Source organism: Melanotaenia boesemani, chromosome 16 (assembly GCF_017639745.1).
Source record: "Melanotaenia boesemani isolate fMelBoe1 chromosome 16, fMelBoe1.pri, whole genome shotgun sequence".
Classification (NCBI taxonomy): domain Eukaryota; kingdom Metazoa; phylum Chordata; class Actinopteri; order Atheriniformes; family Melanotaeniidae; genus Melanotaenia; species Melanotaenia boesemani.
In genome coordinates this window covers 19099586-19114349 of record NC_055697.1, presented here as the reverse complement: position 1 = coordinate 19114349, position 14764 = coordinate 19099586, and the positions used below count along the sequence as shown (strand labels likewise).

The 14764-nt window shown below is 37.7% G+C and overlaps 2 protein-coding genes across 3 annotated transcripts; one reads left to right on the top strand and one right to left on the bottom strand.

The window, feature by feature from the left end:
* Positions 1–524: 524 nt before the first annotated feature.
* Positions 525–10141, bottom strand: LOC121655581 (otoraplin-like). 2 transcript variants are annotated; one of them, XM_042010336.1, is made up of 5 exons: positions 10120–10141; positions 2061–2176; positions 1754–1893; positions 1337–1447; positions 525–1217 (listed from the first exon to the last, which is right to left on the bottom strand). In XM_042010336.1, exons 2-5 carry the CDS (start codon positions 2173–2175, stop codon positions 1194–1196), a joined length of 390 nt encoding a protein of 129 aa, XP_041866270.1. In that variant the 5' UTR covers position 2176; positions 10120–10141; the 3' UTR covers positions 525–1193. The 2 variants fall into 2 exon arrangements, with proteins under 2 accessions (XP_041866270.1, XP_041866269.1); XM_042010335.1 differs by lacking the exon at positions 10120–10141 and adding an exon at positions 2311–2349.
* gtpbp2a (GTP binding protein 2a) lies at positions 3821–14538 on the top strand. Its single transcript, XM_042010334.1, has 12 exons — positions 3821–4232; positions 5223–5249; positions 5623–5807; positions 6068–6176; positions 6290–6487; positions 6710–6884; positions 9803–10022; positions 10152–10287; positions 10386–10444; positions 10533–10704; positions 12069–12233; positions 12565–14538. The coding sequence occupies exons 1-12, from the start codon at positions 4041–4043 to the stop codon at positions 12745–12747; spliced, it is 1821 nt and encodes a 606-aa protein (XP_041866268.1). The 5' UTR covers positions 3821–4040; the 3' UTR covers positions 12748–14538.
* Positions 14539–14764: the final 226 nt, after the last annotated feature.

The window sequence follows — 14764 nt, the reverse complement described above, 5'->3', positions numbered from 1 at the left end:
TTTTTTGTTTTTGTTTTTTTGTTGTTTTTTTTTTTTATGATTGTTCAAGAAATGACTGTCAAGTGATGACCTAGATATATTCTTTTTTTTTAAGAGAGCTGCATGAGCACAAAAAAAGAAGAAGAAACATTTTGTTCACATAAAGAGACCAACTGCATTTTTATTTAATCAATTATTCATTAGATTTATGCACAGTTGCACCGTATATTACCTGTGTGTTGCAATGCCATTCCTAAGATTTTTCAGAGCTGGGTAATAGGCAAAATAGATATGGTAGATAATGAATGAATTTCACATTTTTGTGTCATGTTTTGTGCCTTTTTTCTCACCCACAGCCACATTTTGACTTTCTAACCTTTCCTTGTCACATGAATCTCTCACATTCTTGTCCTGCAGGGATACCTGCTTTTCTGTCAAACCCATACTTCGTCAACTTGTTCCCATTTGCAATGCCACTTCTTATAATTGTCTAGCTTTGCTTATTCATGGTCAATTTCTTTTCTTTTCTTTTCTTTTTTTTGGGGGGGGGGGGGTTTGTGTTCCAGCTGCTATCTGTACCTGACACTGGTCATCTTAATCACAACCTGTACCTGTCCACCTATCTGTGAATCTGTGACCGTACTTCATTAACATAACTCAGCTCATGCTTTTGCCTGAACGTCTGTCTGGATTTGCTCTGCGGACACACACTGACGCCTCTTGCAATTATTTCTGTTAGATTAAATGTCTCTTGAGAGAGAAACAGAAAGGGAGAGAGTGAGAAGCAGGAAACTTCATTCCCTGCTGTTTCAGAATAAACCACAGTATATGACATGTTATGATTTTTGGGAAACAATAAATGTTTCTCATTAAAGCATCAAGGAAGTTGTCAATCTAATAAAATAGCTCATGGAAAGCACATTCTGAAAATGATCGTGTGAACACTATAAGAAAAAAATGTCTTTCTTTTGTATTAACATGGAAAAATATTTATTGAGGTGAAATATCTTATGCAGCAAACAACACAGACTGACTCAAAAGCAGCAGCAGTATCTGTCATGAAGGGCTAAAAGAGTTAGATTCCAGCTGAAAGCAACACAACAGACTATAATGGTGCATTATCTAATGCATGTGCTTGAGAGAGCAACTTTATGTCCTTCATAAAAGCCAGCATTACTAAAAGGAAGACTTATGAGGCATTAGTCTCCAGTGCCTTAATCACAGTAGAAGTCCATATCCTGAAAAATAAGGAAAACATAATGTTCATCACTTCCTATTATGCCATACAACAAAGTCAAAATAAAATTAAATTAGATAGTGCTGAGTTTAAAATAAAACAAATAAAAAATGTGCTCACAGTTGTTTGCATCTGTGTTGTCTTGTCTGTAAACTTGATTGTTTCCTTCACCACAGTTGCAGGAAAATATCCAATTCTGCCCATCTGGTCCACATACCGCTCACTGTACACCTGCCAGTGAAAAAAACACGGCTTCTTTAGCAAATAAACGTGCATACTAAATGGTCTGTACTTATATAGCGCATTTATCCAAAGCACTTTACATGTATGTCACATTCACACATTGATGGTAGAAGCTGCCATGCAAGGCCTTTTGTTTTTTTGCATGCAAGGCACTAACCACAACCCATCAGAAACAATTAGGGGTTTGGTGTCTTGCTCAGGGACACCTTGACAAGAGCTTGACTGGCCAGGATCAAACCTGGGTTGTAGGACGACCACCACCATACTTTTTTTTTAATACAAGTATGCACATACACTTCCAGACCAGAAGACTCCAGTGCCCTCTTCTGGTATGAGTTTAGAATACACATAAACAGTCTGACCCATCTTGACGTTAATGAATCTGCAGTCAGGGGCAATGAAATCATCCAAGGCTGTAGCCAGAGAAAGAACATCTAATAAAGCAAAGAAAACAAAAGAACAAAGGGTCATGTAAGTATATAGCCTAATATTTTTAGAAGCTGCATCCATTTTATGTGTTAATTTTTTTTATTTATTTTAATGCTTAACTGTTTTCAGGGTGCATTCTACACTTGCACAATGCTTTGATGTTTTCACTTACATGAACATTCTGCATCTCCACAGATCTTGCTGTCTGCCAGTTTATCCATGAGGACGGCCCTTGCAGCCTGGTGCAGTAATCCCACACAGAGCAGAATCACCAGTGCATAACTCATGCTGACCAAAATAGAATTAGAATAAAATAATCAAGGTTTATTCTACAACAAGATGAAAAACTTGACCTTAAAGTGCAAATCACAAAAAAGACAAAATTACATAAAAAACACAGTGTTCAAAAATGAATGCACAACCTGATATGATGGAGCAGAACCGTGAAAGAGCTGTGTATGTCGAGGTTTTTAAAGGATCTAAAGGCTACAAAATCCCAGAACTCTTCTCTTAGAAAGGAATGAATGGGCTGAGCCCCTACATCAGAGGTCTCCTGACCAATCAGTGTTGAGTTTCAGAAACGCCAGACTCTGGAAGTTTTCATTTCCCACAGGGGAGTTGGTTTACTTTTCACATGTCTGATTTACTTTGCAAGAAGAAAGAGTCACAGTCGATGTAGATTCTGCAAAGCAACAAACGTGAGATTCAAAGTAGTTTGGAAAATGTTCCCTTGTGTATATATATAAATATATAAAAAATGCACGTCCAACAGAGCTGAAGAATTGTAAACTAGAGATATATGTAAAGTGAAGCAAGAAAAATGTGACAATATTGAGAAATAAACCACTTACATTATATAACCAACCACTAATTAAGTTTTATAGGCAAATGCAACTAGCAAACGAGCACTACCTTTCTAAATGTTTGCAAAACTAGATAACCAGTTAACAGACATCATATTAGCAAACATTTTTAAATGCTATCAAAACCTAGACTGTCATGCAGTGGATTGCCAAGGTTTTTTGTAATAATTTATGCTTGTGAAGAATTAGGTGACTGAACGTTACCTGGGTTTATGAGGACAGAAATCTAAAGAATAAGTCCACCTTCAAAATTACAACCATTTGGAGTACTGTGTGGTCAGTAACCTCCTTTTGCAGGTATCACAGTTTGTAAATGCACTTTGCTGCCAGGTTATTTTTCCTTTTTGTAGCCAGCAGAGTTTCTTTCAGTTTTATCTGAGGCACTGGTTGTAACGAGGCCACAGAAACAGTCCACCATATACAGTAGTGGCAGGCTGTAAGATGAAGGAAGGTACAATATACATGAAATGCCATAACCAAGTGGCTGGATTATTGTGCAAGACCATCTGTCCCAAGTATGGATTGGAAATCCAAAAACTGAAATGCTAAAATGTGAAAAAATAACACCAACAATAGAATCTTGTGGAAGTGTGTGTTGTTGTTGTTGTTATTGTTGTTGTTGTTTTTGTTATTTTTTTCTTTCTTTCTTTAAAAACACTTTACAGTTTCAACTCTGGCTTAAAAACATTACTTGAATTTCTTTTGTTTTATTTAAAGACTGGAAAAAGTTTTTCGTGCTAATCATCTTCCATGATTGTAACTGACACATAATATAATCATACTAATACAAATATGTGCATTTTGTTTAAATTAACATGAAGCTACAAATGAGTTACTGAAGCCTCTAAATGCCATTGCCTTTGTAAACAAATACGTAGCTCCTTTTTTGTCTGATGCAAAGCCTTGCAAAGCAGTGTGCATATGTATCATTGCTATGTCAACCGCGGTAGTTAGTTGGGCGGTGTTTAAACCTTATGCTGTCCAGTCCAAGTCAGTAAGCCAATAGAACCGCCTGCTCGCTTTTTGCAGTTACTTAAATCAGGCACACCTCTAACTGACGCAAGCACACTATAAACTCAAAAGCACAGTCCCGGACGGCGTTGTTATTGTTCGGTTAGAAGAGTTTCAGGGAGGTCGATGCATTGTTTTGGGGGATGTACACCACCATTAGCAGGATAATTTAACATAAACATCTGTACATGCATGCCTGACTTGGGGTGTATTTCGATATCATAGCATTGCATTTTACCGGTAGTGGTAAGCTAACAAGTGAGGTCCCAAAGAAGCCGATGGATGCGCGGGTATCGGAGTTATTTAGCTCAGGAAATGGCTCTGGGTCTCAAGGTGTTGCCTCAAACAATAAGCCGGGAAATACCTATGGGGCTTCCTCCAAAAAGGGTTGTGGAAAGAACAAAAAAACAAAAGCTCGATACTCTCGGAACTTCAAACCAAGCAATAACACCCCGTATCTACCTCCAGAGGTGAGACTGAAATTACGCTCAAAAGTACAGCTAGCCCACTCAAGCTAATGATATCTACGAAAGATAGAAACCAAAGTCTCGTAATATCGGAAAAGGAAAAAAAGAAGAAGAAGACAGTTTGCTTAAATGTGCAACTCTAATGGTAGAATTGTGATTACATTTTCTGTCTCTGGTTAGCTTTGCTACTCTTGACATTTCTATGGGCTTACAGTGACACGTAGCTAGTTGGTAAATGAAAGTGAATTGGGTATTTCTATTACGCTGAAATTAACACTTTTATATTTATTACATACACACAATATGTCGTTTACATAAGTTTCTTAGTAGTACACCAAATGCGTGCTAATTAAATGTAACTTGGTGGCTAATATTTTGCTAGCTAGCAAAAAAGGAACAGCTGTGTTTGTAAATAGGGGGTGGGTGTACCACAGTCAGCCTAAGGTCATGTCGCTGTTAAAGCTCCTGGCATTCACTCAGGAAATGACTTAGTACACAGTAACTAATGATTACTATGAAAATGTTGTTTTAGTTGTTAAAACTTCATCAGTATTTAACGTGGAGCCAAATAAGACCCGTGGGGCTCTGGATCAGATTTCTTGAAAATATTGCTAGAAGTTATTGCTTTCAGGTTTTGATCGATTAATTTAGCCAGAAAACCATTTTCACGAGCTCATGGCTACATCTGAACCGTGAATATAACGAGATCAACATTTCTGTAGTGATCATGATTTTAATTTGTGCCACATGTATCGTCATTAATGACAGATAATTTTACCCTTTGTTCAATCACACAGAGAGCTGCTGTGTATCAAGACTAAGTGAGCGGTTATTCACTTTGTATGGCTGTCTCTGGCTGCCTACCTATTCACTGCTTATTCAGTTGCATTGCTTTCGGTTTTGTCTTTAAACAAATCAACTGCTGTCACACTTCTCTGCTGTCTGACTGCTGTTGTTCATTTTCTGTCTCTTTGTTCATCTCCTGTCTCTCAGGCTGAAGAGGGGAATATAGAGTACAAGGTAACCAAGTCTGTTGTAATGCACCTTGATTATTTTGAAAGTACTTTGGTTATATTCTTTAAAAATGAACTATTTTTTGAAGAAACATATAGTTCATGTTAAATTTATTGTTTGTTATTACATTCAGTCAGTAATATATTGGCTCAGCTCCCTCATGGAAATACAACACCACAGTGGATTAGCAGGAACCTTTTTAGTATCTGAACAGCTGCTTTCCAGCTACATCACAGACTTTACTTTAGCTTTTAAACAACTCTGGCCTACAGTTATCATGTTTAAATCTTGTTATATGGAACATGATGATTTAACCACTCACTAGACTTAGTTTATATTTCACAGTTTGGGTCAAAGACTTGATTTTTCTATTTTTTAGCTGAAGCTGGTGAACCCCACACAGTACCGCTTTGAACATCTGGCAACACAAATGAAATGGCGGCTACAGGAGGGTAGAGGCGAAGCTGTCTATCAAATAGGTGTTGAGGATAATGGCATGTTGGTGGGACTGTCAGAGGAGGACATGAGGGCGTCTCTAAAGACACTTCACAGACTTGCAGAGAAGTAAGTCCAGGGAGAATCTCTATTCACTCTTTGTTAAGATGTTACCTTTATCATCCCAGTTTGGCATTTATTTGAAAACAGCCCTTGTCCTTAACCTAAACTACTGCAAAATGAAACCTTAGCACAAAATTAAGATGTCGGTCTCCAGCATGAAAGCAGTGATCCACTAATTATACTATAAATAAGGAGTCATTAGTTTCTTATGCAGTTTAAATGCAACAATGTGTTGCTGTTATTTATTTAGTTATTTTGTCTGTCAGAGTTGGAGCTGACATCACAGTCCTTCGAGAGCGGGAGGTGGATTATGACTCTGATGTGCCTCGCAAGATTGCTGAAGTTCTCATTCGCAAGGTGCCAGATGATCAGCAGGTTGGTTTGGCTCCTATAAAGACATTGTATTTGACTTTGTATTATTATTATTTTGATAAATATCTGGCTTTTAAAATATGACCCTCCCCCCACCATTTATTTCTTTACTGTAGTTTTTAGACCTGCGAGTGGCAGTGCTAGGTAATGTGGACTCTGGCAAGTCCACATTATTGGGTGTTGTGACACAGGGCGAGCTGGACAATGGACGAGGAAGGGCAAGGCTCAACCTCTTCAGACATTTGCATGAGATCCAGACTGGACGCACATCAAGTATCAGCTTTGAGATCCTTGGCTTTAACAGTAAAGGAGAGGTAAGAAAAGACAGCAAGATATTTACTATATATATATATATATATATATATTAGTGTATAGATAGATAGATAGAAATTTCATTTGTAGTAGTAGAGTTAGAAGTTAATAACTTTGCTGTGGTTATTTCAGCTGTATTTTTACTGTAGCAATGTCTCATTCAAACAAACTGCTGCTCCTGTCTCTAATGTTTATGACTATTTGCTATTTTTGCTTTTTTCAAGGTTGTGAATTACAGCGAGTCTCGGACAGCAGAGGATATCTGTGAGAGTGCCTCTAAAATGATCACATTCATTGATCTGGCAGGTCACCACAAGTACCTAAAAACCACCATCTTTGGCCTAACCAGTTACTGTCCAGATTTTGCCATGCTGGTTGTCAGCGCAAACACTGGCATTGGTGAGCTTTGATTGATTTAAGTTGACTTTATGATAATTTCATATGAAGTAACAGCATAATTATCTGTCAGACAGTGCTAAAAGTTAGGAACAGTTTGACAAAAGGGCCAAACACCACACCTCCACCCAGTGGTGAATTTAACCAGCTGTAGCTGAGCAAATTGCACACGTGATATCTGAGCTTACATAACAAACTTACGGCCCCTTCACTCCCCTTTTGCCTGGGCATGCTAGTCCCAAAATATCTCAAATAGGATCCATTCATAACAGCACTAAGTGAAACCCAGAAAGTAGTTCTTGCAAATTGATCACTAAGCTAGCAACTTTGATGACTTGGTGGAAAAGACAACACAGTCACCAGCAAATTATGACTTAAAAACTTGCACCTTTTGAATGTGAGTAAAATTAGTTGTTTTCTGAGATTACTTTCCGTTGTTTTCTTTTAAATGAGGAGACGATTTACATTCAATTTAATGCAAATTTAAACTCTAGCCGAGGTTGCTGTGGGTTGCTAACTTTTCACAATATCTTCTGTTGTATTTATTTAAGATTTCATTTGTTTAGAACAATATCTGATTTCTTCACATAAAAACAAAAATGATAACCCGTAGTTGCGCGTTGTATATCAACAGCTTGTTTGTGCTGTTGCAGCCAGACGCTTTGTCAGAACAACAAATGAGGCTGAAAACAGGAAGCTTGTGTCCAGGAACGACTTACTCTAAAACCTGAGCTGCTGATGTTAATGAAACGGGCTGTCATCAGCTTTGTTATAAAAAATCTTACTTTTATTTCTGAAGAAAACAGTTCGTATTAGAAAGCATTTGTCAATGTATACATTATCTTACTTCTTGTTTAATTGGAGGTATGACTTGGACAGACTATAGTGTAAAACGCTTGCAACCTTCTAGAATGAATCTTTATCCTTTTGAGAGTAAACAAACTAAAACACATTTGATCATGAAATCTGTTATGTTTTCCTTTTGCAAGCAGACTTGTACAGTATATGAAATCTGAGCCTCTTGAGACAACTCTTAACACTTCAGCTCCCAGCCTCATGGGGTAATTAGATGAACTATATCCAGCCCCTGTAAATACAGTCAACTGGTTCTTTCTATTCCTGTATTACACAAGGAAACAAAAATAATGTTGAATAATGTTTTTTGTTGATGTACTTTCGTTACTTTTAAAAAATACCTTAACAATTATATGCAGTAACGCTGCTACAACATATCAGAGCGACATTAAGAAAAATGTTTTTTTCACAGACTTTGAGAATAAGGTTGTAATATTATGAAAAAAAAAGTTGTAATATTTTAACCAGTTTTAGAAGGGGGACGTTGTTAAAATAAGAGCCATGCAACATTTTGTGAAGTTGTACTTCATCATAAGTTTAACAAACCAGGAGATAATTAATCTTTTGGCACATCAGCACCACATTATCTTTAGTATTGAGACTTCTGCAAGAAAATGAATCTATTCCACAGAAAAAAGAAGGCGGACTTGGAGGAAATCACTGCTTTTGTGGAAGGGAAAATGGCTAGAACTGGTACAATTATTCTTGTAAAATTACAACTGTTTTCTCATAGTATTACGACTTTATTCTTGAAGACTGTGAAAAATTATTTTTCTTTATGTGGCCCTAATACTCCATCATATGCTGCATACCGCAGCAATTAAGTGGTAATAAAATTAACATAAAACTGCTATGTTTTGTAGGCGTATCTGGATGTGCACTTAAGTAAACTAAAAGTGTTTCATTATTAATTGAACATTTTTTTTAATTTATATATGGGACTAAAACTCAACATGCAATGGTACATAACTCTTTAAAGCTCAAACATTCAACTTCTCTGATAAATTTTTAATCTTTGAATTTCCATATTGTAGGTATTTCTGTGTTTATATCTGGGGCCATGCTGGAAAAATGGGGTCAAGAATGAACACTAGCTACGTCATAGACAGGATAGGACATGCTGTCTGCAACCCAAGAGCTGCAGCTTTAATTATGAAACAGTGTAATGGATCTGTGCAATGCATAGAGATCGTCTTCAGTTGTGTGTGTGACCAGCCAAAAGGCCAAAGGGCATGTAGTCATATATCATCCTGTGATGTTTCACTGTTGCCTGTATCATGAAACATCCAGACAACATTTATTTGAAATGCCTTGAAATAATCAGGGACATTAAATTCTCTGATGGACAGTTACCAAATCTGCTTAAAAAATCAAACTTCTCCTAAGTTGGCAAGCAGTCGGGGTATTTTAAGTCTTTGTTAGCTTGTGAACATATCTCATGATATTTTGACGACATAGCTCAAATTGAGACCCATATCATAAGTGTGACATAACCTACTTCACATATCACTTAACACCAAGCACCAGCTTTAATTACAATGTAACTCAATCCATTAGACATCTCTGGGAGACAGAATTTAGTTTAGAAGAGTCATTACCTTGCATTTTGGACACATTTGAGACATTGTTGCTGTATGTGTGCACTGCTATCCCATTTGTCCCTACAGTGACATAACAGTTATACGTCATGGGAAAATCTACCTAGTCTTATCAGCCTGTATGCATGGTCTGCCACTTAAATTAACTGCCATTATATAGATAAGTAGTGTTATCTTGGGTCACACCCGTCCTTAACTGCACTTTAGTGAAAGGCCAAACTCATGCAGATAAAAAAAACATTATTTATTTATCTTAGCTGAGGTATACTCTGCATCAATAGTCATTCTCCCTGCTTTAAGTAAAAAATTTCATCTTTTTTTTTTGTTATTTATCTTTTTAATAAAACTTACCCTGGTTAAGTGTGTCAAATAAACAGTCTTCCTGTGCTTTGACAGCTTTTCAGTGATCTGAAAGCAACTAACATTTTACTACTATTCCCACTTTCTTTCCTTCCTATTTTCTTCCAGCTGGTACAACACGAGAGCATCTTGGCCTTGCCATGGCCTTGAAGGTGCCCATCTTCATTGTTATCAGTAAAGTGGACCTCTGTACACGGGCCACGGTGGAGCGCACAGTACGGCAGCTGGAGCGTGTCTTGAAACAGCCAGGCTGCAACAAAGTGCCCATGGTTGTAAGCAGTACAGACGATGCTGTCACAGCAGCACAGCAGTTCGCCCAGTCACCCAAGTATGACATGTGCATAATGGTTTTGTTTGTGCTCTCTCTGTAATTCATAAAAAGTTATAATAGCGGAGGTTAGAAACCACACAACAGTGTCTGATACCTGTCAATGTACTTGTCCTCTCTTTCTGGCAGTATCACCCCTATCTTCACCTTGTCCAGTGTGACTGGTGAGAGTTTAGACCTGCTTAAGGTCTTCTTCAACATCATCCCTCCTCTTAGCAATAGCAAGGAGCAGGAAGAACTTATGCAGCAGCTAACTGAGTTTCAGGTATGTCTGAGATGAAGTACATGATCAGCTGACTGAGATATTCATGCCTCCAGATGTAGCGTAAAAACATGGATGATTTATGCTGTCAATTATTACAGGTTGATGAGATCTACACAGTTCCAGAGGTGGGGACGGTGGTGGGAGGTACTCTATACAGGTCAGTGTGTTGAAATGCTGATTTAAATAATGTCACATTAATTCTTGCATGAAATCTCCCTAACCTATGTTTCTCTTTGATCATGCAGTGGTATTTGCCGTGAAGGGGATCATCTTGTGGTAGGGCCCACAGATTCAGGCCAGTTCAACATGTTGACCATTGGCAGCATCCAAAGGAATCGCTCGGCATGCAGGGTACTCAAGGCTGGCCAGGCTGCTACGCTCGCCCTGGGAAACTTTGACAGATCACTGTTACGCAAGGTCAGACTTTTCCCCGCTCTGACACCTCGTTGCTGTCAGTCTCGAGCGAACCACTGTAGAAACAAACAGGAAGTTGAGATGCCAGTGTTCGTTTTTCAAAATTGCATTATTTGCAGAGCAGTGTCACACTTCCTAAGTACAATTTCACACATTTATTATGGTCTGTAAATGTGCACAAATAGATATTTTCTTCATCTTCATATGGATCCATTCATACAGTATAATTTACATTTGTAACATCTGAAAAAATAAATCACAATTCCGAAGGCATGACAGCTTTTATTTTGCCGTGACAGTGTGCCACAATCATTTATGTAGCAGAAATCCTGAACACATTTAGCTTCATAATAGCATGAAGTAGTCGTTCTGAAACTGGGAGTCGAGACCCCCATGGGGGTCTTGAGATAATTTCAGTGGGTCGCCTGATAATTGAAAAAATATATATAGCCTACATTTATCAAATAAATGTGGGATTTTTACCAGGGCTGTCAAAATTAAACCATTAATGTAGAGATAAATCTTTTAAATTAGTACCTTCGTGTTTTTTATTTATTTATTTATATTTATTTATTTATTTTTTAACACATTAACACAAACCAGCTAAATCAGTACACGTGCCATATTACAAATCTGAATTTGACATTATAGTCATGGTCATGTAGGTGCCTTGTCACAGCAGTAAACCACCACAAACCACTTTATCCTCCTTATTTCTAAAGATTCTGACAGTTTCCAGTCTTACGTTTAGTGGCTGCAAGATGACCCATTAAGTCATCGCACGGGGGTCACGAACACCAGCGTGTTATCTTGGGGGTGTGTCTCAAAAAGTTTGAGAACCACTGGCATACAGAACATACCTGGGAGGCTGAATAGGCTAACTTAACGTAACAAGTCAGCAACTCCAACAAGCAAGTTACCAGTATGCAAGTTCACTAATCTTCCAATCTCATTCCACATTATTGAATTTTTCATCCTCAGTGTCGTATATGAACAACTTCGCCAACTGCTGCTCGATTACCGATTTACCGCTGCGTATTTTAGTACCTGCAGTTTGTAACCTGCAGAATTTGGTTTGTGTTCAGTCTTTCTTAGTTGTCTTTTAGGTAATGTTTTAGTTATTTTTTTCAGTGGTACAGGAGTAGCATATACCGTAGTTATCACAAGTTTAGAGCGCCCTTTCACGGTTGTAGACGTTAATGTTTACTCTGAGTTCATGTCAGTTGGTATGAATTAACTTTTAAAAACATGTTATATATATATATGAGTCGCACCTGACTATAAGTCACAAAACCAGCCAAACTATGAAAAAAAGTGTGACTTACAGTCCGGAAAACACGGTAACTAAATTAGTTTTTTTCTTGCAGGGAATGGTGATGGTGAGTCCAGAGATGGATCCCACTATCTGTTGGATGTTTGAAGCTGAGATTGTGCTACTCTTCCATGCCAAGACCTTTCACAAGGGCTTCCAGGTTACTGTGCACATTGGCAATGTGAGACAAACTGCTACTGTGGAAGCTCTTTATGACAAGGTTAGTTCATCCACTGACTTGCTCTGAAAATGGAGTTCACTCACTTTGTAATTATAGCAAAAGTCATAATGATAGTTATCTTTGCCACCATGGAGATTGTGTTTAGCCGGATTATTTTTAGAAACCTCATTTATTGTGTGCAAAAGCGTCCCTCCTTTATTTACCAAGTTAATTACGCATACTATAAAAGTAATGTTTATTTATATCCTTGAAACCTTCAACATAGTGCCTTTTATTTCTAAAAGTTCAGAATCCATGAAACAACACGTGTTTTTGTACTTCTGTTTATAATGCTGTCTTCTCTTTAATCTCCTTTTTTACTGTACCAAAGGAGGAGCTGAGGACAGGGGAGAAGGCAGTGGTTCTGTTCAAGTTCATCAAGCACCCAGAATATCTAAAGGTGGGGGCTAAGGTGCTCTTCAGAGAGGGGGCAACCAAAGGTATCGGCCATGTCACCAAGCTGCAGTCCGTCACCCAGTTCCGGCCATCCCAATTAGAGGAGGATGAGGCCTAAAATTTTGCTAAACACCCACAACCTGAAACACCGTCCTACCCCTAAACAAGGTGCTTAACAAAAATCCTGCTTTCTGAAAAGGCCACTCTGCCCTGTTCCTGCACAGTCTACCGGATTTTGTTGTTTTATCATATTTTCCCAAAGCCTTATTTCTATCTGTCTTTATCAGCATTTTAAATAACTGCTGATATTTTAATCTGCTTTCTAGAGTTGAGGTTTAGAGTTGCTCTTGTGTTTTTGGCACCGATATAAAGGAAACTCCTCAACTCTCTGTACAAAATATAAACCCAGCAACATCTACCAAAGTGTTTTTGAGAGTATACATAGTTGCAATACACAGATCCTTAAGTGTCACGTTGGAGATTTTCACATCTATGTTTAGGTGCTGCTCGCTAAGTTTACATCTTAATGCACTCCTAATCAAAAATCGATGTTCACACACATTTGCACTGAACTATAAATGCCAGTGTTGATATACCTGAGGCAGATAACTGCAAAGTATGAGATGCTTTGACATGAAGGTGTATTTGGTATCACTTAGGTGATAAATCATCAATAACCCAGAGCAGCTACTGTTACCAGCATAGTGCCTAGAAACCTCTGATATTGCGATTTGAATGCACCTAGACTATATCCTCCAAGATAAAAGCAACAACAGTGAGAGAAATTCTTGGGTCATTGAATCAAGCTGACAAGGGCACTTTTAAGAACATGAAGGGGAGAAATGTGAGCTATGCGCCGTTAGAACTTGACCTAGTTTGTAAGTCAGTCTGCCAAGACAACCCGCATTGGCAATCACCGTTTATCTGTCACGTTTGTCTGAGAGAATTATTTTTTATTCACAAATATTGCCTCACGATAGCCCGGTGGGATTGTGACAGTCTTCCTGGTTATCTTTCAAGTGCTTTAGTTACTCAGGACATTGTAGATATTGTATTAGACAGCATTCCACTTTCACAGAACTACTCCATTGGAGGCTTCTGTAGTTGATTTGGGGGGTGAGGAGGAGAAAAAATAGACCATGTTTTATCTCCCAAAGGTGTGTTTGATTGTGCATTAGTGTGTGAAGCTGCCTGTTGACGCAGCTTTATTTAAAGGAATTTATATTGGAGGTACTTGATGTCATCTATTCACTAAAGTTACTGATGTCACAAGCTTTGATGGGTTTTACACAGTGCCTAGTGGAACTACCATGTGAGTAGTCTTCCATTACAGCCCAAAGTTTTACAACTTAGGAAAGAAAATCTACTTAAGTTGGTGCTATTATTAGAAACAACTTTAATTATTTAAAAGAAGACTTTGAAAATGAATGTTAATCAATATTTTGTTCGAGGCTGTTGTCTCACCGTCTGTCTTATATGTTGACCTGATTTCTGAACACGTCCTAGCAACATCAGTGATACATGACAACTTTTCAATGCACTCTTTGGTGGCATCCACTGTGTTGGTGCACCGTTTATGTGCGGAAGACAGAAATGTTTAAGAATTTATTTCAACCAAATTATTTTGTAGTATTTATAAAGAGTTTGGGTTCTAGTGTGTTTTAAAGCTTCACAGTTCTATTTTATAGATTTCTAGTAGTTTCCAATTTTTTGAAAACTTGTTCACATTTTTAACTATTGCGGATTTTAACACCGGCACATCTACACTGTTTTAAAAACAAGTTTAAGTCCATTTTCCTTTGAATTGAAAGTGTAATATTTTTTCATTCTTTGGGTAAATTGCAATATTTATGTACAGATCAAATTTGTGTGTCATGGTGTACATAAATAACTTTTATTACCTCCTGAATGGCTGTTTTGTGTATTTATTGTGAAGAAAATTGCTCAACTGTGTCATCATACACAATGTGTTTAATGGCTCTTATATAACAGATGTGACTCACTGCTAAAGGTGGAGTTTAAAAGGCAACATTTCCATTTTATAATGTGGCTCCTCCTTACTGTGTTTGTCATCTGATGCAACACACTGCAAGCATTTTATTGATTATGGTGAGTTCTTGATCATACATCACAGA